The sequence below is a fragment of the Chiloscyllium punctatum genome, chromosome 15 (genome assembly GCF_047496795.1).
Source record: "Chiloscyllium punctatum isolate Juve2018m chromosome 15, sChiPun1.3, whole genome shotgun sequence".
Taxonomy (NCBI): domain Eukaryota; kingdom Metazoa; phylum Chordata; class Chondrichthyes; order Orectolobiformes; family Hemiscylliidae; genus Chiloscyllium; species Chiloscyllium punctatum.
The window spans coordinates 84,298,692-84,322,736 of NC_092753.1; the positions used below are offsets into that span (position 1 = coordinate 84,298,692).

At 44.2% G+C, this 24,045-nt stretch overlaps 1 protein-coding gene across 2 annotated transcripts in view; it reads right to left on the bottom strand.

Moving 5' to 3' along the window:
* The window catches only part of LOC140486476 (cell adhesion molecule DSCAM), a 693,577-nt gene that overhangs the window by 87,850 nt on the left and 581,682 nt on the right, over positions 1–24,045 (bottom strand). For both annotated transcript variants that reach the window (XM_072585696.1, XM_072585695.1), the window contains one exon: positions 19,417–19,550. In XM_072585696.1, the coding sequence (XP_072441797.1) occupies positions 19,417–19,550 (134 nt within the window). The remainder of the gene's footprint in view (positions 1–19,416; positions 19,551–24,045) is intronic.

Sequence of the window (24,045 nt, forward strand, 5' to 3'; positions counted from 1 at the left end):
ACTATATCCTGGTGTTGTGTGATTTTTAACTTTGTCCACCCCAGTCTAACACCAGCTCCTCCGTGTAACGGTATTATAGTGATGGCCACAGTTATTCCACAGTTGAAAGTTTGCTGAAATTTTGATACTCTTTTCTTTCATTTCCTATGGATGTTGGCTGCTGACTTCGAGCGCTTAGAGATAAAGATTCCCTTTAGCTGCAATGCGGGAGTGACAATTGGATAGTTCATCAGCTGTGACTCTCACAGCAAACCAGTGTACAAACCCAGGCTAGTGACAAAAGTACCTGGCACACATGTGTATACATACATGCACATACACAGACACAGACACACGCACACATACACAAGCCACACACACAAACACACAAAAAATCTGAAATTACAAGTATAACAATGACCATGAATCCACTGTCGATTGTTGGAAAAACCCATCTGGTTCACTAATGTTTTTTAGGGAAGGAAATCTAACATTTTTACCTGGTCTGGCCTACATGTGACTCCAGATCCACAGCAATGTGATTAACCCTTAACTGCCCTCTGGACAATTAGGGATGGGCAATAAATGCTGACCCAGCCAGCAATGGCTTCATCCAGTGAATGAATTTTAAAAAACACCTCAGTTCACCAGAATACCTTTTTCCACTTGCAGAGACCAGGGGAGAATGGGCTTTTTATTCCTACGTTCTTGTGTATTATTAAGAGGGGAAGACAGAACATTGTCTGTCTTGTGGCGACTGTACTCACGGGGAGTAATTTAATGTAGCAACATACAAGGGTTGATCCTCGATTAATATCAGTGGAATGTTTCTCAAGTGTCTGGTGGGTGGGGTCAGGGATTTGGGGAGTGGAGGGTAAACATTTTACACAAGGTCACAGCATGGTGGTGCAGTGGTTAGCACTGCTACCTCACAGCACCAGCGTCCCAGGTTCGATTCCAGCCTCGGGTGACTGTCTGTGTGGAGTTTGCACATTCTCCCTGTGTCTGTGTGGGTTTCCTCTGGGTGCTCCGATTTCCTCCCACAGTCCAAAGATGGGCAGGTCAGGTGAATTGGCCATGCTAAATTGTCCATAGTGCTAGGGTAGTCAGAGGGAAATGGGTCTGGGTGGGTTGCTCTTCGAAGGGTCGGTGTAGACTGGTTGGGCTGAAGGGCCTGTTTCCACACTGTAGGGAATCTAATCTAAAAAAAAGAGGTGTTTCCTGTTAGTGATTTCTCTATTTCTCAGCCCAGAGTTCCATTTCTCATCCTCTGTTAAGTATTTCCAAACATTTTCTCTTGTTATTAAAGGTGTACTCTGTGTCTGATTGCCTGATTTCAGCAGAACAATAGCTGGTAAGGATGTCAGGAACCCAGTGCTTGACAGAAGACCACCCTGTACAATACTGTCACTATAGAAGCATGTATGAAGATGACCTCAGTGCTTGAGGATCAGGTTTAAAGTCAGTTCATGTACATCTCTGTTCGGTAACACTGAAAGGAGCCAACCTCACTAAGCACTGAGCTCACTAATTTATACCCAGTTAAGCTGCCTACTGCACAGAAGTGAGGACTCTCACACTGTAGGGCAAAGTAGGGCTAAGCTCTTTGTGATGACAATGACTGAATAAAATAACAGGGGAGAGCGTGCTTAATTCTGTGCAATAGTCTTACCGAGCTGTTCTAGCAAACCTTACAGGTACATGTGATATTAAACAGTAACACAGAGAAGTATATCAACATTATGTGAAATAGAAGGATGTTGGTGAAAGCTGAAATCAGGTCTCGTGTCATGAAGAAATCTTCCGAATGGGAATCCAACCCACACAAGGTAACTTCAGCTAAGGCTGTGGTCACAGGGATGATGATTCATTCAAGAGTATTCAATGCTGGGGCAGATAGAGTAAGGACAGATGAGTTTCCATTCCCTTCCAGAAATTCAGAAGAAGTCAAGGATATTAGTTACTTCAGAATACAGCAATGGTTCAGTCCAACTCACTACAGAGTAATGCACATTTTCTTCCGCTGATGACAATGAAAAAGTTGCTCCTTTTAGATTAACAGAACATCTAAGGAAGGCAAAGGTTAAGAAAACAGTAAATAATTAATCAAAGAGCTTACTAATTTATACTCAGATAGGTGGCATATGACACAAAACTGAGGGCTCTCACTGTAAAATATTCAGGCCTATCTGCTCATGACGAACTCAGGATTGTTTTACATTACAAAGGATAGGCTCAGGAAACATCCTGTAGCTGTGATTGTGACATGAAGCATATATAGAGTAATCCCCAAGGAAGTGTACAACAACCATTTTAATTTATATAGAGACTTCAGCTGAGTAATACTCTCCAAGCTGCTTGAGAGAAATGTTATTATAGACTTATATGACACTGAACAAAATTGGAAAATGTAAGGATAGTCATTTTTTATTCACCCAGTTATGTGGATATTGATGTCACCCAGCATTTATTGCCCATCTCTAGTTGCCCTCAAGAAGATAATGGTTATTGTGTAACTTCTGACAGCTAGTACTCTGGATACATTTAAGAGACATGCTTATGATATCATTACCATATCATAACATGTAACTCAAGGATATAAAGATCTAAGTTTCCATCTTAACTAGGACCATTTGGTGCATGACATGCTTACGACATGTTTACATCTCTGTGAAGTGCCTACGACTGGAATATACTTCTATACCAAACATCGAATGAATCTTTTATTAATGTGTTACCCATATTCAGTTCTTATGTTACAGAAACTAACAACTTTTGCAATATCAGATGCAAACACCTTTTTGGAGGCAAAAGTGTCCAACATAGCGAAAGATCATGGTGGTAAGGTATAGTGGTCAGTTATAAACGAGTCTAAGTTCTTTGTCGCAGACACATGGAAACCCTTCTGAAAATCAGACAGCCGTAGACTTGAAGCTATTTGGAAAATAACAGCATTGATTTCTCCCAGTCAAGACCTTCAGATTTAATAGGCAGAAGACAGGCCTTGCTTCTGTGTCAGGTACAAGTTCTGTCCAGCTCGAAGCCCTGTCTCTCACAAAGAAAAATCAGCTTGCTTTCCTATTTAAAAATCATAAAATGGTAGTCAAAGGCTCATTTTAAATACAGAGCCCTCCTGATTACACTTACAGCATTTAAACACTAAAATGTATCATGATAACCTCAGGTAGTCTACCTGTGTGCTGAGATTGGTTATTTTCAGCAGTTTTGTTCCCTCAATTCAGCACCAGGAATTAATTTGCAGCATTAGCGCACTCAGTCTCTATGTGGACAATAAGGAAGATCCAGAAATAACCTGGGAAGTATTCAAAGACCTGCTCAAGGCACTATTTAACTTCAGGTTTAACAGCTTTCAACTTATATCATAGACAGAATCTCCAGGAGTTCAATTTTGTTGCAAGATGCCATAATGACAGGTGAGAGTGTGATTTCTTTGATACTATTGGTGTTTTGCTTGAAGGCAGACTCAGGTAAGTCAACATGGATTCAACACTTTAGGTGCAGCCACCTCTCTTGCTATGGTTAGTAACGTGCACCAAATTAACAAGATCTGTCATGGATATTGTTTGTCACACCTACCCAAAATCTATTCACCGCTTTTTCACATCTGCAAAGTATGTGACACATGCAGAAAGTCTGATGCCAAAAGCAAAACCAAGTCCTACATCAAAACACAGGTGGCCAACAAGACAGTACAGCACCTCAACAAGGGCAGCAAGGGAAGTCTCAGGAATATGTACAAACGTAAACACATCACTGAAGTGGAAAATCAAATGCGTGAAAGGCCAATTTTGGAAGATGAAGCTTTCATCTTGTTTTCTCACAAACCATGTCAATGGTATAAGGTGCTGAGAAGCTTTTAAGACCATTAACATCATATGTCCTGAAAAAATAGGCTTATACACCTTAAAAGCTAAAATCAACACAATAGCTGATTCCAAGATATTAACACTATACACTCTGAAATACATATACTTTAGCAAATGGCACTGTATGTTACTACTTACGATAGATAGTCTCACAGCACTTAATAGATGACCAATTCTGTACATTGGGACCATCACAATGCAGTGTCAACACACAAGTTCACTTTGGCTTCCTAAAATCTTCAACCTGGTAGATCCCAAAGGTCTAGGTAGTGGAAGGTGTGCTCTATGCACATCTATGTACAGATGTCAGTATGATCAAGATTATGAGATTCAGTCCACACCCACTGTAGTGGACCAGACCAGGCATGACTCAACAAATCAATCAAATTTAATGACACTCGTAAGGTAAGTCTGTTACACTTCTTTCAGAGCCGATGTGAATGGATGTAATCAGGAACTCCATTAAGCATCTCTAACATTGCAACAGACCAGTATCCAGGGGATTTCCTGACAACATTAAGGAAGTACCTGAGGACATTTTTTTCTCCACAGATGCTGACAGACCTGCTGTGTTTCTCCAGCTATTTCTGTTTTTGCATGTTCCTAAGATTATTTGTTTACTTTAGCCACACAGAAACTAACTTGGTGTATCACGACCAGTCACTTGCAAGAGCAAAAAACATCCAACACCAAAAGTATTGCTCCAGGATACTATGTCCATGTTACATTCGGCACACGTGGGTATTGAATGCACAAGAGGGCGAACATGTGAATTTATGGACTGACCAAGTATAAACGATCAGTCCTCAGCAAAGGACTCACCTTCATCCCCCTCCGTCCACGCATCAATGAATTTGATACACGCCGTGACGTCAAACAATTCTTCCGTCGCCTCCGCCTCCGAGCTTACTTTCACAATCAGGACTCCCGCCCACCTTCCGAGGACCCCTTCGCCCACCTCCAACACACTGCATCCACCTGGACACCCCGCGCTGGCCTATTACCTGCCCTCGACCTCTTCATTTCCAACTGCCGCCGGGACATTAACCGCCTCAACTTGTCTACCTCCCTCCCCCACTCCAACCTCTCACCCTCACAACGCGCAGCCCTCCAATCCCTCTGCTCCAATCCCAACCTCACCATTAAGCCAGCGGATAAAGGAGGCACAGTGGTAGTCTGGCGCACTGACCTCTACACCGCTGAAGCCAAACGCCAACTCAAGGACACCTCTTCCTACTGCCCCCTCGACCATGACCCCACTCCCCATCACCAAACCAACATCTCCCAGACCATACAGAACCTCATCACCTCAGAGATCTCCCACCCACAGCTTCCAACCTCATAGTCCGGGAACCCCGCACTGCCCGGTTCTACCTCCTTCCCAAGATCCACAAGCCTGACCACCCTGGCCGGCCCATTGTCTCAGCATGCTCCTGCCCCACGGAACTCATCTCTACCTACTTCGACACTGTCCTATCCCCCCTAGTCCAGGAACTCCCCACATACGTTCAAGACACCACCCACGCCCGCCACCTCCTCCAAGACTTCCGTTTCCCCGGCCCCCAATGCCTCATCTTCACCATGGATATCCAATCCCTCTACACCTCCATTCGCCATGACCAGGGCCTCCAAGCCCTCCGTTTTTTCCTCTCCAGACGTCCCCAACAGTACCCTTCCACCGACACTCTCATTCGTTTGGCTGAACTGGTCCTCACCCTTAACAATTTCTCCTTTGAATCCTCCCATTTCCTCCAGACCAAAGGGGTAGCCATGGGCACACGTATGGGCCCCAGCTATGCCTGTCTCTTTGTTGGCTATGTAGAGCAGTTGATCTTCTGTCATTACACCGGCACCACTCCCCACCTCTTCCTCCGCTACATTGATGACTGCATTGGCGCCACCTCGTGCTCCCACGAGGAGGTTGAGCAATTCATCAACTTCACCAACACATTCAACCCTGACGTTAAATTTACCTGGACCATCTCTGACACCTCCCTCCCCTTCCTGGACCTCTCCATCTCCATTAATGATGACCTACTTGACACTGACATTTTTACAAACCTACCGACTCCCACAGCTACCTGGATTACACCTCTTCCCACCCTACCTCTTGCAAAAATGCCATCCCGTATTCCCAATTCCTCCGCCTCCGCCGTATCTGCTCCCAGGAGGACCAGTTCCACCACAGAATACACCAGATGGCCTCCTTCTTTCGAGACCGCAATTTCCCTTCCCACGTGGTTAAAGATGCCCTCTAACGCATCTCGTCCACATCCCGCACCTCCGCCCGCAGACCCCACCCCTCCAACCGTAACAAGGAAGAACACCCCTGGTGCTCACCTTCCACCCTACCAACCTTCGCATAAACCAAATCATCTGCCGACATTTCCACCACCTCCAAACAGACCCCACCACCCTTCCCAACCATCTCCGCCTTCCGCAAAGACTGTTCCCTCCGTGACTACTTGGTCAGGTCCACGCCCCCCTACAACCCACCCTCCCATCCTGGCACTTTCCCTTGCCACCGCAGGAACTGTAAAACCTGCACCCAAACCACCTCCCTCACCTCTATCCAAGGCCCTAAAGGATCCTTCCACATCCAAAGTTTTACTTGCACATCCACTAATATCATTTATTGTATACGTTGCTCCCGATGCGGTCTCCTCTACATTGGGGAGACTGGACGCCTCCTAGCAGAGCGCTTTAGGAAACATCTCCGGGACACCTGCACCAATCAACCACACCGCCCCGTGGCCCAACATTTCAACTCCCCCTCCCACTCTGCCAAGGACATGGAGGTTCTGGGCCTCCTTCACCACCGCTCCCTCACCACTAGACGCCTGGAGGAAGAACGCCTCATCTTCCGCCTCAGAACACTTCAACCCCAGGGCATCAATGTGGACTTCAACAGTTTCTTCATTTCCCCTTCCCCCACCTCACCCTAGTTCCAAACTTCCAGCTCAGCACTGTACCCATGACTTGTCCGGACTTGTCCTACCCGCCTATCTCCTTTTCCACCTATCCACTCCACCCTCTCCTCCCTGACCTATCACCGTCACCCCCTCCCCCACTCACCCATTGTACTCTAAACTACTCTCTCCCCACCCCCACCCTCCTCTAGCTTATCTCTCCACGCTTCAGGCTCACTGCCTTTATTCCTGATGAAGGGCTTTTGCCTGAAGGGCTTTTGCAGCACCACTAATCCAGAATCTGGCTTCCAGCGTCTGCAGTCATTGTTTTTACCTCGTTGATTTTAACCCTACTGCGAATCCTCTTGCAAGGATGCCTACCTTGAAGAGGTTATTCATTGTCTCATGAATGCATCTGAGACTTGCCAAACATGTTAACACCAATCGCCAGGGAGTCTCTGCTTCCACATGATGTTCATTCCACTCCTTAGATGAATTAAGCAACAGATCTATTCACAATGAAGAGGTATGTTTATATCTTGGTGATGGATTACTTTTCCAAATTTCCCATTGTTCAACATAATGAGTGCAGTCATCACTGCTATTTTCAGTTTATTTGGCATAGCAGAAAGATTATTGTCTGAGAATAAACTGCAGTTTGTTCAGAAACCACTTCAAGCCATGTGTGCTAAATAGGGAGTGACCCATATTACATTCTCACCCCACTATCCTCCCTCAAATGGTTTAGCAGCGCATACAAACAAAGCAATTATTATCAACTGTCAAACCAATTATTATCAACTGATATAAGGTCAGAATTGGGGATGTTTGCTGATGATTGTACAATGTTCAGCACCATTCGCGACTCCTCAGATACTGAAGCAGTCCGTGTTCAAATGCAACAGGATCTGGACAATATCCAGGCTTGGGCCAATAGGTGGCAAGTAACATTCGCGCCACACAAATGCCAGACAGTGACTATCACCAATCAGACACACTCTAAAACACAAGCCCAAGTCAGGAGTGTGATAGACTACTCCCCACTTGCCTGGATGGGTGCACCTCCAACAACACTCAAGGAGCTTGACACCATCCAGGTCAAAGCAACCCGCTTGATTTGGCACCACACCTACAATTATACAATCACTCCACCACTGGCACACAGTAGCAGCACTGTGTACGATCTACAAAATGAACTGTCAAAATTCACCAAAGATCCTTTGACAGCATGATCCAAATTCACAACCACTTCCACCTGGAAGGACAAGGGCAGCAGATTTATTGGAACACCACCACCTGCAAGTTTCCCTCCAAGCCACTCACCCACGCTGACTTGGAAATATACCGCCGTTCCTTCATTGTCATCTGGTCAAAGTCTTGGGATTCCCTCTCTAATGGCAATGTGGGTCAACCCACAGCAAGTGATTCAAGAAGGCAGCTCACCATAACATTCTCAAAGGCAAATAGGAATGGGCTATCAATGCTGGCCAGCCAGCGACGCTCAAGTCCCACAAATGAATTTTAAAAAAAGCTTGACCTTGCCTAGAAGTAAACTGTTTAACTATTTCCAAGACATATGATGTATTTCTTAATGATGGAGGTGAAATATACAGAAGAGATATATGACCAGAAAACAGCTACCAGAATTATGCATTAGGCATACAGTGCAAATCAGAAACACAGCTACAAATATTTGAACACCAGCAACAGCGTCTCAAATATGGAATCTGATCAGATCATATAAAATCATTCTTGATCGTGATCCAACATTGCGAAGTAAATTCAGATCAATGTACAATACTCCAATCATGCATGCAGAGTAAAGGAGAAAACTCTGACAAATAAGAACAAGTGGCAATAGCCAGCAGCAAAACAAGTAAGTTGATAATAAACAGCAAAAATATATCTCTAAAGACTGGTGTCTAATCATCAGATCAGGATAAAGTGACAAACTTTTTAAAATTGTTCACAGGATTAGGGCATCGCTGACTTGGTCAGCATTTATTGTCCATCCCTCATTGAGAATCGACCATATTGCTGTGGTCTGGTGCCCTAAGGGGCCAGGTAAGAAAGGCAGATTTCCTAAACAACATTTATGAAACCAGATGGATTTTCTTTACAACAACCAAGAGTGCTCACACAATTGGCATTGGCTAACTTTTAATTCTTGAGGTTTGTTGAATTCAAGTTTCACCATTCGCTGTGGTGGGATTCAAACCTATTTCCCCAGAACATTAATAGGATTCTGGATTGCAAGTCCACTTTCTGTTTGTTGTCATTTATATATGTTGGGAGCATGGGTCAGTGTTGGTAAGTGCTTTCATTCTCCCTCCATTCTATAAATGGAACACATCAGTGATAGTTTCCGCCATTTGACGTGTTGAAATGAAATCATTGAGCCTGGTAATTTAAGAACTGCATTCACTAACCAACTCCTTTAAGACATATCACATCATCACTCCACCATCCTCCCTCAAGTGGTCTAGCACAGATTATGGTACATACTACCAAATCAGCAGTGACATTACTGCTTCACCACTGCCTCCCTCACACCACCAAAGTACTGCATTGAGGTTTGAATTTTACTCTCTCACTAACTCTGTTTTCAACACAAACAAAAACAGAAATTGCTGGGGAAGAGGAAAGACGATCAACCTCTTCTGACCGAATTGGAGATGGTCACCATGTTTGTTCATGTTCTTGTCTGGGTCCTTAAGGTATTAATACATATATGGATTAAAAATCACATGTTTGTTAAAGCTTTTCATCTCGTACTCACCAGGACAATTTGAAAGAGTGCTAATTCATGGGGAAACCAATGATAAGAGAGTCCTGATTGACAATTGAACTCTGGTGAAGGCCTTGCTATGAAGAATTCAGCTTCTCAGTGCCTAGTCAGTAACTCATCAGTCATTTTGTAGAACATGTTACAATAAGAAATTTGAACTTTGAATCCTCTGTAACTTGAGCTTTTTCAAAACTCTGCTGTTATGATAAAAAAGCTCACATCAAATCCCATTCACCCATCATTCCGTGTTCTTATGGGTTCGCCATTACCTCATTTTTTAAAAAAGTTGTTTCACATATATTTCTTCAGCTGCCTAGACCCTACATTTTCCTAAGCATCTTCACCTTTATCTTCTTATTTGAAGATATACTTTAAAACCTAACTCTGTGACCATATATTGGTCGGCAAAGTAGCACAGTGGCATTGTCACTGTGTTAGTGATTCGGAGCCCCAGAGAACTGTTCAGGTGACACACATTTGAATCTAAGCATCTCCAACATGACAGAGCCAACCATCGACCTTAACATTCAATGGTATTATGATCACGGTATCATCAGTATCCATTGATACAAAATTTACCATTGACCTGAAACTGAACTTGACCAGCTGAATAAATACTGTGGCGTTAAGAGTGAGTCAGCAGCTGGGACTTCTGCTGTGAATGGTGACCCCCTGAGAATATATTATTATGAGGCCTAGTATTTCATTGTTTCCAGAAGTAGACCTTGTGGTACCTGACTCTATAGTTCTTGATGGAGCATATCATGATGCTCAGTCAGATCAGACAGAGCAAATCACTTTGCCTGGAGTCAAAGTGAAATCAGTTCAACTAGTCTGTCCCACACTGTGAGCAAAGGAGTAGTATGTATCAAACAAGTGAGCAAAGTTGCAGTAATTCTGGTTTTAAGGGGTGTTCATGATGCTACTTAATTTGGCAGCATGCAGAAAGAATCTGATGAGTTTTATTTCCCCAAGAGTATAAGGAACAGAAATCTCTGCAGTGGATTAAAGTTCTTCAGCAGTTCAGAAGTATGGGAAACATGTTCCACTTCTGCATGAGATCCAGAATATTGCTTGCCTTTATCTAGTGATCCAGAAACACTGTTAGGAGTGACAGTAGGCAATGCTGCAGTTCCTCTGATCTCATCTTCCCTTTGAGAATGTTTTGTGACAGCACCAGATGCAGTCCCAGCGGTCCTGACTGTGATTCTTCCAGTAAAAGCAGCAACATCAAAGGAGAATTTTAATGACTGTTCATAGCTGTTGAGTAAGTTCCTGGAAGGAGTCAATTTATACTCTAGTGTCTTCCCCATGGTTCACTCACGTCTTCATCTTGGATCAAAAATATAGTCCAAGATTCTCACCAAGTTGTTGTTTTGTTATTGCAATCAAATGGTAATAGAGACATAGACGATAGAAGCTGGAGAAGGCCATTTGATCCCTTAAGTCTGCTCTGCCATTCAATATGATCATGGCTGATCATCCAACTCAAAACTCCAATCCTGTCCTACCCCCATATCCCTTGATTCCTTTAGCCTCAAGAGTGATGTCTACCTGCTTCTTCAAAACACAATACTTTGGCCTCAATCACTTTCTGTGGTAGTGAATTTACAGGGTCACCACTCTGGTTAAAGATACATCTTCTCATCTCACTACTAACAGTTTTATCTCTAAACCTTAAACTGTGATCCCCTGGTTCTAGACTCCCCCACCATCAGGAATATCCTTCCTGTATCCAACCTGTTTAGTCCTGTTAGAATTATGTAGGTTTCTATGAGGTCCTCCCTCATCCAGCTAAACTTCATTGAATACAATCCTAACTGACACAACATCTCCTCATACGTCAGTTGTACAAGTCGAGGAATGAATTTGGTAACCTTTGCTGCGCTCCCTCTATAGCAAGAACATCCTCAGATAAGGAGACTAAAATTGCACACAATATTCCAGGTGTGGTCTCACCAATGTCCTGTGTAACTGCAGCAAGATATCCTTGTACTTGAAGTCTCTCACTATGACGGCCAATGTGCAGTCTGCCTTCCTTACTGCCTGCTGCACCTGCACATTTACTTTCAGTGAGATGCATGGGGACACCCAGGTCTCACCAAGCATTCCCTTCTCTCAATTTATAGTCCTTCAAATAATGATCTGCCTTCCTATCTGTGATACCAAACTGAATAACCTCATACTTATCCACATTATACTGCCTCTGCCATGCATTTACTCATTCACTCACCCTGTCCAAGTAACACTGAAGCATCGCTGCATCCTCCTCATAGATCACCTTTCTACCTAGCTTTGTGATACTTGCAAATTGTGAGGTATTACATTTAGGTCCTTCTTCTAAGTGATTACCATATATAGCTGGGGTCCTCATACTGATTCCTGGAGTCCTCTGCTGGTGTCACAGCTTGGCTCTTCATCAAAGCTGAAGCTTCACCATTCAGTAGATCTTCATTGCCAGCCCTTCTCTTCACTGGACAGTACATTGGAAGCAATAGAAGTAACCGGTGGAAGTGGTTCCATTGATGGGCCTTCATTTACCTTCACCGTGATGCTGCCCCCTAGCCGCTTGGCCTTTCTGTCCTGTGAACTTTGTAACATTATTCCTCAGTCTAGTCTTTTTATTACAGCTCAATGAAAAATCAGTTCTAGAATAGCCTTCTCACCACTGTCCTGTTTTGCAACTTCGAATGAGCAGTTCCGAGAAATTTGCTATTCATAATTCAAGTCTATAAAAAAAAGTAGGCTGCGGGGGAGGTGATGGGGTTAGACATAGATTCATTGTTAATGGAAATAACTTAATTAAACATTTTAACTATTAATATTATAGAAGTACTTCTGAAAATTTGTAAAGTACTAGCGGGGGCGAGGGGGGGAGATGCAGTGATAGGGTTTGAAAATTACATTGATCGACTTTGAGGTGCATCTAAGTACAAATGTGACTGTTATCTCTGTACGCATATGTCTGAACTATACTAAGCAGTTGTACCTGCACAGCTTGGTCTTTATTGCTCTTAGCTGTACCATCATGTACAATAGAACAATAAATACAATTACTGAAAAATCTGGCTGAGCATGTATTAATACTTGAAGAGTCCACACACGAATATGACCAAACATCAGGCCTCACAAAACCGCCATCTTGTTCTAACATTCTGTTTTATTTCCCTTCTTAACAATTTCCACTTGAACCTTTTCTTCCAGTGCAGGCTGGGCAGACTAACTGAACACGTGCATGAACCTTTCTGCTCTAAGGTTTCTTCTTCATAATACTGAATGCCCTCTCAATTTACATCTCTGGAGGATACCCCACTCCAACCCCTGCTCTTTCCATCTCGATTTGGTGTTAAAAATCAAAACTGGGAAATGGTAAATGGGCAGTTAACCTGAGACAGTGAGAGATTGTCATGGTAGCTCTGTTTCGAGAGGATCCAGCACCCTCTGCTGTTCAGACAGCATAGTGCTGGGAGCTCTTGCACAGTGGTTACGTCAGACAGTCTGCTCGTTTTCTGGTCTGGGAAGGGAACACAATTGGGATATTTTTGCACAAAATGCAACTGAAGCATCAATGTGATAATAGAAAGCAAATGTTACTGGTGACAGTACGGTGGAGGAAGAAGGAAAATAGACTGTTTTCTCTCTTTGTTTTGATAATGGTAGGACAATAGCAAATCAAAAGGTACAGATATATTTATGATACTAAACAGACTTAACAAATCAGAAATTGGTTATTCAGTTCATCTGATATGTGTTGCAGTGAATTCCATGATCATTTATTCCTTCCTACATTCTTTGAATCATTACATTACTTTTCCATTCCTTCTTCAATGTGATTTTAATTGAAGCTGTTGTTTCTGTATTAATAGCAATTTACAGTCAACCTTGTTTAATAAAACACTGAGGATAAATGTCTTTCTTCTTTCCTTCATTAGGCTAGAATCCTCTGTCTATGTCAGAGTTCCTGAATTGAGGTGTCCTGACCCCCTTGAGATATTTTTGGGGTCACGATCGATCCTTCCTCTGAAGCAGCAGTGGTGACAACAGAGAAGATGGCCTAGGTTAGAATCATAGAATCCCTGTGTGGAAATAGGCCATTCAGCCCATCGAGTCCACACCGACCCTTCAAAGACCATCCTACCCCCTACCCTACGGCCTGACATTTCGAATGGCTAACCCATCAAGCTTGCACATCCCTGGACACTATGGGCCATTTAACATGGCCAATCCACCCTAACCTGCACATCTTTGGACTGTGGGAGGAAATGGGAGCATCCAGAGGAAACCCACGCAGACACGGGGAGAATGTGCAAACTTCACACAGAGGATCACCTGAGGGTGGAATTTAACCTGGGTCCCCAGTGCTGTGGGGCATCAGTGCTAACAACTGAGCCACTGTGCTGCCAAAAGCCTGTGATCCAAAGGGATGAACTGTGAACCCTTGCACATCAGAGATCACATGGAACTTTTTAAAAATCTCTTTCATGCAATGTGGGCACAGTGCCTAGACTAATAAGGGGGAGCTGGATGTAGGGGCTGCTCAGTGACTGATCATGTGGGGACAGGGGTGCAGATAAGGGGCTGCTGTGACCAGTGAGGGTGCATTTTCCAACAATACTTCAGGTTACAGGGCGAGAAACCCACTCCAGTGATCCTTCATGGTAACAACGTATTAAACATCTCAGCACTCCTGTCCACAGAAACCTGTGTTCTTCTCTTGTGCTTGTGTCCACTTCTCCAGATTACAAAATTGTTTGTGAACTGTCACAAGGAAAGAGCTTGTGTAAACCTATCACACACTCATAATACATACCATCAGCAGATGGTACAGTCATAGTTCTCCCAACTCCGAACACCGCATGTCAGAGAACTGTCAACGAACCAACCAGTAACATTTCCCGAACTGGAATAGATTCTGCTTAGCTCCATAAAATAAATTCACTGTCCACTTTAGACTGACTTCATTATAAAAGTCAGACAAGTGTTTCTTTCTCATTCATTAACAGGAAGTGGGGTGTGCCTGTAACTGACCATTGCTCTGGAGATGGTGGTGGTAAGCTGCCTTCTTGCTGCAGACCGTGTGTTGTCGATAGAATCACAATGCTGGTAGGGAAGGAATTCCAGGATTTTGACCTAACAATGATGAAGGAACCATGATATGTTTCCAAATCGGAATGGCGAGCGGTTTGGAGAGGGCAATTCAGGTGGTGGTGTTCTTGTGTATTTAATGTACTTGTCCTTCCAGATTGTAGAGTTTGAGGTTTGGAAGGAGATGGATGGATAAGGTCAAAATCTGGTTGACTCTGATCTCCAGCATCTGCAGTCCTCATTTTTCCTTCACTGAGCAAAATGGCAACCAAGGAACTAAACTCATTGTGTCCAAGAAGATGTCAAGATATTATGGACCAGGCCAGACCCCATCTAGATATTTTAAGAAGATAGACTAGAACTTAGCTTTTATTTTGTAGGTAAATGTAAAGTGCTGTGTTCCAGATACAATGAGATTGGTCAAACTACTCTGCATTCAGTAAAAGACCATTTATTCAAACATAACAGTTAAAGTAAAACAAAAGAAAGAAGAACTTAAAATAATTTAACTTTGTTGGAAAACTTAATAGATACAGTAACTATTGCTAATCAACTGTTCCAATATAGTAACATCCCATTAATACCACCCCTTGACAAAAAGGTAAAGTCAGAAACAGACTGTCTCACCTGCAATCTAGCAGCAGGGAGAGAAAAAAACATCAAGTGGAAACCCAGAGAAAGTAGCAGCCTGGAGACCTTTACTGCAGCTGCCAACCCTGCCAAGACTCCCAACAACAACTGCTTAAAGCAAAACCTAAAAAAACTAAAAAAAAAACTAGAAATCTTGGTCTCTGAAAGAGCTGGCCACACCCAGCCAGGCTGCTTCTATTGTTCCAAATTTTTAAAAAATCCCAAGACGTCACAATTTGTTTATCTTCTCATGGACTGCTTGGCACTTCTCCCCTAATCTCTCTTGAGAAGAAACCAGGACAAAAACATCTCTTAAAACCATAGTATGGTCACAAAGGACACAAGCTTTTGTGCAAGTGTTCCAAAACATAATACAGCTGTACTATGTAGTATCAATCAAAATTGAACATACAGTTTATTTGTTATTTTGTATTCTGATGGATTTATATCATATTATTTTACCAATAGAAACGTACCAATTTCCCAGATGCAGATGATCCCTGCTTTCAATTTGAAGCTAAATAAGCAGGAAAATAACACTGGACTCTGATTGTGAGGTGATCACTTGATAGAGATGCCCTTTATAATGGATTTAAAATCAATTCAGCATTAACTCTTGCAATATGCAAGCATCAAGTCTGTTAAAATAGTTCCTTTCTGGGCAATTTTGCTGCATTTCGGAGGGTACAGGGACTCAAAGAAGATTTGTCGGCATGGTAAAACTGGCATTGGAAACATAAAACATTGATGTATCTGCAATATCAGCCAAACAACAAATGAGAATAAGTCAGTTTGAGCACTCAAATTCAGAATTTCTGAAGTACATGTACTGAAGAGATTTCTGATCAATACATTTACTGATTTACTCGCTTTACTTAATGTATTTGTTCAGATAGGCATGAATGCAAATGAGCTGGCAATCACTTTAATGTATCATAGTATAGGGAACATCTGATTGGCATTCCTCAAACCATCGAGGTACACGGCAGAGCGAGCACAGACTGAGTCCCACGATGGAGCGAGTATGGGCCGAGTCCCACGATGGAACGAGCACAGGCCGAGTCCCACGATGGAGCGAGCACAGGCCGAGTCCCACGATGGAGCGAGTATGGGCCGAGTCCCACCATGGAGCGAGCACGCACCGAGTCCCACGATGGAGCGAGCACAGACTGAGTCCCACGATGGAGCGAGCACGGGCCGAGTCCCACGATGGAGCGAGCACGGGCCGAGTCCCATGATGGAGCGAGTACAGGCCGAGTCCCACGATGGAGCGAGTACAGGCCGAGTCCCACGATGGAGCGAGTACGGGCCGAGTCCCACGATGAAGCGAGTATGGGCCGAGTCCCACGATGGAGCGAGTATGGGCCGAGTCCCACGATGAAGCGAGTATGGGCCGAGTCCCACGATGGAGCGAGTACAGGCTGAGTCCCACGATGGAGCGAGTATGGGCCGAGTCCCACGATGGAGCGAGCACGGGCCGAGTCGCACGATGGAGCGAGTACGGGCCGAGTCCCACGATGGAGCGAGCACAGGGCGTGTCCCACGATGGAGCGAGCACAGGGTGAGTCCCACGATGGAGCGAGTACGGGCCGAGTCCCACGATGGAGCGAGTATGGACCGAGTCCCACGATGGAGCGAGCACAGACTGAGTCCCATGATGGAGCGAGTATGGGCCGAGTCCCACGATGGAGCGAGTATGGACCGAGTCCCACGATGGAGCGAGCACAGACTGAGTCCCACGATGGAGCGAGCATAGACTGAGTCCCATGATGGAGCGAGTACAGGCCGAGTCCCACGATGGAGCGAGCACAGGGCGAGTCCCACGATGGAGCGAGTACGGGCCGAGTCCCACAATGGAGCGAGTACGGGCCGAGTCCCACGATGGAGTGAGTATGGGCCGAGTCCCATGATGAAGCGAGCACAGACTGAGTCCCACGATGGAGCGAGTACGGGCCGAGTCCCACGATGGAGCGAGCACAGGGCGAGTCCCACGATGGAGCAAGCACAGGGCGAGTCCCACGATGGAGCGAGTACGGGCCGAGTCCCACGATGGAGCGAGTATGGGCCGAGTCCCACGATGGAGCGAGCACAGGGCGAGTCCCACGATGGAGCGAGCACAGACTGAGTCCCACGATGGAGCGAGTACAGGGCGAGTCCCACGATGGAGCGAGTATAGGGCGAGTCCCACGATGGAGCGAGCACAGACTGAGTCCCACGATGGAGCGAGTATGGGCCGAGTCACACGATGGAGCCAGTGTGGGTTGAGTCCACCAGCGGGTCCTGCAGTGGTGGAGGAGCCAGCAGGGGCTGATATCCGGAGTGGCAGTGGAGCGGATTGGAACTGGAAGACCGGCGGAATGGGCCAGTCCTGGACAGAGGCCAGCACATAGAGGCAGTGTGCTCCCATGTTCTGGTGCTGCTGGGAATGGACTCATATTGGAGAGGAACCTAACTGCTTTATTGTCACTTTTAATATATTTCAGGACTTCTTAAACACCCACGCAAACCTATATTGTTTTTACTCTGTATCAACACTTAAAGTTTCTGTACCTAGGTACCATGTACTTAAGATGGTGCTGAGAGGTGACATTGCAAACTTATCACTGTATTCATTTGCATGTACATGACAATAAAGATTGTTCTTTTGGATTAGCTGCAGGTTGCAGTGTCTCGTTAGTATGCCAAACATGGCATGGTTAGAATTTTAAGAAGGAATCAATTCCATCCCGACCTGGCCATTTCCCACCGACCCACATTCACAAGTTTTCAATTCAAAGCTCACTCAGCAGTAAACCAAAACTGGCCTGTGATTCTGAGGTGACCACTCTCCATTTAAAAGTGGAATCCTGTTTAAATCTCTACAAGTTACTCCACTGGAAAACCAACCTTTATCTCATTTTGGCTCACTGACCGGAAACTGACTCTTCATAAATATGACATTTTCTGGCTCCTGAGATGCAATTATTGATTTACCACAGGGGCGCATGCTGGAACCTGAACTGTTTGCAATACATATAAATGTCGTGGACAGAGAGATTCATAGTATAGTTCCTAACTTTACTAATGACACAACAATAGGTAGGATAGCATGTTGTAAACAACATATAGGGAGGCTACAAAGGGATATAGAGAGCTTAAGTGGGTGGACAAAGATATAGCAAATGGAGTAAAATGTAGTAAAATGTGAAATAGTTCATTTTGGAAGGAAGCAGAAGAAAAAATTATTATTTAAATGACTGCAGAATTCTGAGGTGTAGAGGGAATGAGGTATATGAGTACACAAGTACGGACTGGATTTGCAGGTGCGGCAAGTTATTAAGATCTCTAAGAGAATGTTATCTATTATTAAGAGAGGAATAGGACAAACAAGTTAAGGATGTTATGCTCCCGTTACAAAGGCCATTGATCAGACCAATCTCAAATCCTGTGCGTAGTTTTGGCGTCTTTAAAAGTTGGACTGACTGTGCTGGTTTCCATTGGAGTTTAGAAGAGTGAAGTATGACCACATACATAAGATGGTCTTGATATGGTGGATGTTGGAACAGATGCTTCCCCCGTTGGTGGGTTCAGAATGGAGCAAAATATACTCTTGATGCTAGAAATGTGAAACAAATGCTGGAGAAACACAGCGGGTCCAGCAGCAGCTGTGGAGAGAAAGACCTTGAGGCTTGCTTCATCAGTTTACAACTTTGAGGTCTCTCTCTCTCTCTCTCCCCATAGACACTGTTCAAAAATGTTGAGTTGCTATTTTTGCAAAGAGATGAGGGTTGAACTCTGTCTCCGAAGGTAGGGGAGGTACAGCCATTGAATATTATTGAGGCAGAGGTAGATAGGTTCTTGTGAGACAAGGGAGTCAAAGGTTATTGGGAGCAGATTTGAACATGGAATTCAAAGCACCAGCAGAACAATCATAATCTTACAGACTGGCAGGGCAAGCTCAAGGGGCTGAATGGCCTACTCCTGTTCCCAATTTGTATGCTGAGGGTTATTACAGGTTAGCCCGTGCTGACTGATCTCAGTGACTTCTACAGACTAGGCTTTCTCTCACACACTCACTCACCTTCCACACCTTAAAAATAATGGAACAAGTCAATTTGAATGGGATGGTGTCTGAAATCAGCAATGAACTATTCCTTACTGTTGGATATGGATGAGAGCAAAATATGGTGTACTTCCAAATGATGCCATTCATCTTCAGAGGGGCAAGCCAGGAGACAACCACAATCGTAGCAGAGGCTGCAGCTGCTTTCACTCCGCCTGGGGGACCTGGAACTAAAATAAAAAATAAAAATTATTGCAAAGAACTCATAGATACAGGCCATTCAGCCCCACACCTTGGTGCCAATGTGTACATTCCTTATGAGACTTCCTCCTCATCACTTAACCTGGCTGGAAAATGAGGCTTACACCCTCCGGTCTTTATGTGGCTTCTCTTCAATGGTTCCGTACTATTCAACACAACTATATCCAGCTGTAGCCAATACCACATTCCCAGCTCTCCCTGCAAAAAGATGCTTGTTCTGAAATCCCAATTGTATTTTTTGGTTCTGAAATCCCATTCAAGTGGTAGCATCTCCTCCACTTCTACCCATTAGTCCTTTCACTATCCTAGTAGGACTGACTTTTTCAGTTCGACAGCATGAAGGCCTAGCTAAATAGGTCTTTCATAAAGATTATGACCTTCTTGCTCTTTTGTCGTCCATTTTAATTGATTTGGAACATCACCTATTTTGCAACATCTACATGAAGACAGAGTTCAGTTTCTTACTGAGGTCAACTCTGATATTTCTAGCACAGTACCTTGTTGTTTGGAACTTTCAGACAACACACTCAGTTCATCATCCTCTCAAAGTTCTACTGATTAATTTTAGAGATTTGTAAAATCACGAAGGCCACCAATGGGGTGCACTGCCCCCTGCAGGCGAGGATGAGAAATTTAAATGGAAAGTGCTGTAAGAACTGGGAGCCAAAGACAAGAATAGGACATGAGGAGCCTCCTGATAATGCCTTTGGAATGCCTAAGAAGCACAACATACAAATGAGCCATGAACCCATATCTTCTCACGTGACAAGACTAAAACAAAGAACTGCGGATGCTGAAGATCTGAAACAAAAACAGAAATTGCTGGTGAAGTTCAGCAGGTTTAACAGCATCTGTGGGAAGAAAGCAGAGTCCAGTGTCTCTTCATCAGAACCTGTTTTCACATGACCACAGGCTCTCTGTACTGAAGCACTCTAGTAGAGATTACCCTGCACTGTATATCTTAGTTTAGCTGTAAATAAAGCCAACAGAGATCTTCAAGTAAACAGATTCCATTGACCTTATTTAAGTGCATTTAGATAACATGAGGTTTTAATTTTGCTTGGGTTTAACTGAAGGAAATAATGACTCATTCAATACTGAATGTTGGACGAGCAGGTTGGCAAGACAGCAGCAGTGGAGAGGTTACAGGACATGTTGAACAGGTAGAGCTCCAAGGCATCCAGCGAGATGTGGAAATTGTCCCCACTTCTGCTGAGGACATCACTGAGGGGCAGGTAAGTGCCATCTTCAGTCCACACTCCTGCATGTATGCACAGGAGAGCTGACTAGAGGATGATTAGATTCCCTACAGTGTGGAAACAGGCCCTTCGGCCCAACCAGTACACACCGACCCTCCAAAAAGTAACCCACCCAGACCCATTTCTCTCTGACTCACGCACTTAACACTATGGACAATTTAGAATGGCCAATTCATCTGACCTGCACATCTTTGGACTGTGGGCGGAAACCAGTGCACTCTGAGGAAACCCACACAGGCACGGGGAGAAAGTGCAAACTCCACACAGTCACCCGAGATCAGAAGAAGAATACTACCTGAGACCTTTTTCTTCAGCTTTTACCTTCATTATTTTTTCATGTGATGCTGACATCCATTTCCTGATCCTCTCTATAATTGTTAATTGTGTTTGAGCTGAGCGGCTGGCTAGGCCATTTCAAGAATGCGCTGAAGAGTCAATTACTGTTGGATGGGAGTCACACGAGGGCCAAGCATACCAGGTTTATTTCCCTAAAGCACATTAACAATCCAGATGGGTTTTTTACAGCAATTATTGACGGATTTGTGGAAGCATCTCTGAAGTTAGCTTTCAATTCCAGACTTACTATCAAATTCAAATTCCATAATCTGTCCTGGCTGTATTTTCACCTAAGCACCCAGATAACCAGTTTCTGGACAGTGGCATTAGTACGATATTACCACTATGCAAACCATCCACCTCTAAAACTGTCCCCAGAGCACTATTGGTGATTGCACTTTCCCCTGTTTGACACTAATTGATGTGGTACAGAGCAAGAGGCAGTCACAGCCATCGTGCTGACTCAGTATAATTGCTGAGGAGTCAGGGGTTGAAGTGAAGTGAACTTTAGCTTGTCCAAGGGCTACTGCAAGGCAACATGGCACATTAGCAGACTGGGTACAACACATTCAGAAACATTTCTTTTACTTTTTCAAACTCGATGCCAACCAAAAGTTAAATGCGAATCTGACAAACAGTGGCATGAAAGTTATTTACCTCAGCTCTTCGAAACCTGGAGGAAGAAAATCGATTAAACAATCTTATGAAGAAATACACACCCAATCAATCCTGACCTCATCTGCAGAAGGGAACATCCCAGGAGGGTACAACTGGCTGAATGCTGACTCAGACAGTGAATATCAAAACCTCTCATTAATTCGCGATCGATCACTCACACAGCAAGATGATGAGGCCTGTTTTATAACTTATTTATCACCTTTCTTTTGAGTTTCAACCAATTTTTTTTAAAAGGTCTGAGTAAGTTTGTATGCTGCACTGAATGGAAATGCGACGGCTAGTTTATCCAGAGGCTATCTCCTTAGACTTTCATAACATTGGCCATATTTTTGATCAAAGTGCTGAAGTGGGCTGCATAAAGATTTATTTGTTATCAAAGGCAATGTACTATCAAATAGAATGAGACATCAAATTGGATGCTTTCCATATCTTCCTTAAAATGGCACTATAGTGAATGCAACGAGGTCAGCCAGGTGGCCCTCACAGATAAGGAGTTCCCAGATTGGGGCTGTTAATCTGGTACAGGGAGGAACTGAGGACTACAGATGCTGGAGATCGGAGTTGAAAAGTGTGGTGCTGGAAAAGCACAGCCGGTCTGGCAGCTTCCGAAGAGCAGGGGGGTCGATGAAGAGCTCATGCTCAAAACATCGACTCTCCTGCTCCTTGGACGCTGCCTGACAGGCTGTGCTTTTCCAGCACCACACGCTTTGGTTAATCTGGTCCAATCAGGAAGCCCTGGCTGACAGATATAAACAGGAGTGTCAGAGGCTTTGGTCAAGCTGAGAGCTGGCTCTGAGGAAGCTGGACAGTGACTATGCACATGTAATTAAAGGGTGACTTGCTGACAGGATACTGGCCTCTGTGGAGTTATTTCGGGCACAATGTATTTCGTATTGTTGACAGCCATTTGAATTGAGGCATCCCATGAAGATCAGACGTTTGGTCCCACGTCAGTGTTGGAGATTTTGCCCCTGTCAGGTTGAGGTCAAACAAAGATCTTTAACTGAGATTCTGTTTTGTGTTCAGGCCATTCCTGATTGTTATCTATTGACCACTTTGGCATGATGCCCTAAACGTTGACTCTCCTGGTCCTCAAATGCTGCCTGACCTGCTGTGTGTTTTCCAGCACCTAAACTTTTTGACTTTGGCATTATGCCAACTAGGGGCAATAGTAGATTTGGACACAATGGTATCTTAGTTAATTAGCTCACTGATACTCACTGGCCTGTTGGTCACAGAGAATGCACCCCTTAAGGTTAACTCCAGAATGTGAGTGGGGACTGGATATTTTTGGAGTCGAACTGATTCCAGAGAACTTTAAAAATGGTCAGGGTGGGGGTGGGGAAACCCAGATGTGGAGACAGTATCAGTGTATTAACATCACTGTCTAGCAATCCCGAGAACCAAACCACTGCTCTGGGGACAGATTCAAACCGCACTATGCCACCTTGTGGAATTTAAATGCAATTCATAAAATCTAAAATTCTAAATTCCGGAATTAGAAGCCAGTCTCACGAAGAGTGACCATGAAACCATGAACAATTGCTAAAAAGACTCGTCTGATTCATTGGGGGTTTTGGGGAAGGAAATCTGTTTTCTTACCTAGGTCTGTTACCCGTGTAACAGACTCCAGGGTTGACTAATGTGCTTGCCTCTGAGATTCAAGCCATTCAGTCAAAAGGTAACTAGGGATGGGCTGCCCCATTCCATGGAAGTGATCCAACAGATTCCATTTTTCCTGATAGGGGGAGCCTTCCTTTTTCCCAAACCTCCTTTGAAGCCTTGCTTTTGCCTTTAACACAGCTCGATGCCTCCCTTCTTCCTCTTTCATATCCTCTTTCACTCCTTCCCTTCCTCCTCTCACTGCACAATATCTTTGGTCGCTCCTTTGCCTCAAGTTTTTTTAGCCTTGTCCTTCTCCTTGTATCTGTGGTCTCGTTTTATCCTTCAGGAGATACCTAGCCCTACCTCTAGCCCTGGTCTGCCTCCGTATTTTTCTAAATATATCCCATTTCCACTTCCCCTGAGCAGACAGCTCTGCTGAGCCAGGAAATCTCCAGAAATTTGGCACAGTCGCAAACATCCAGCCCAGTGTCTTCAGAACATTTGATGCCATGTTGTTAATCCAAACACCTATGCTCCATAAAGCATTTTAATCAGTTGCTAGTCAGTGATCATGCATGGGGCCTAA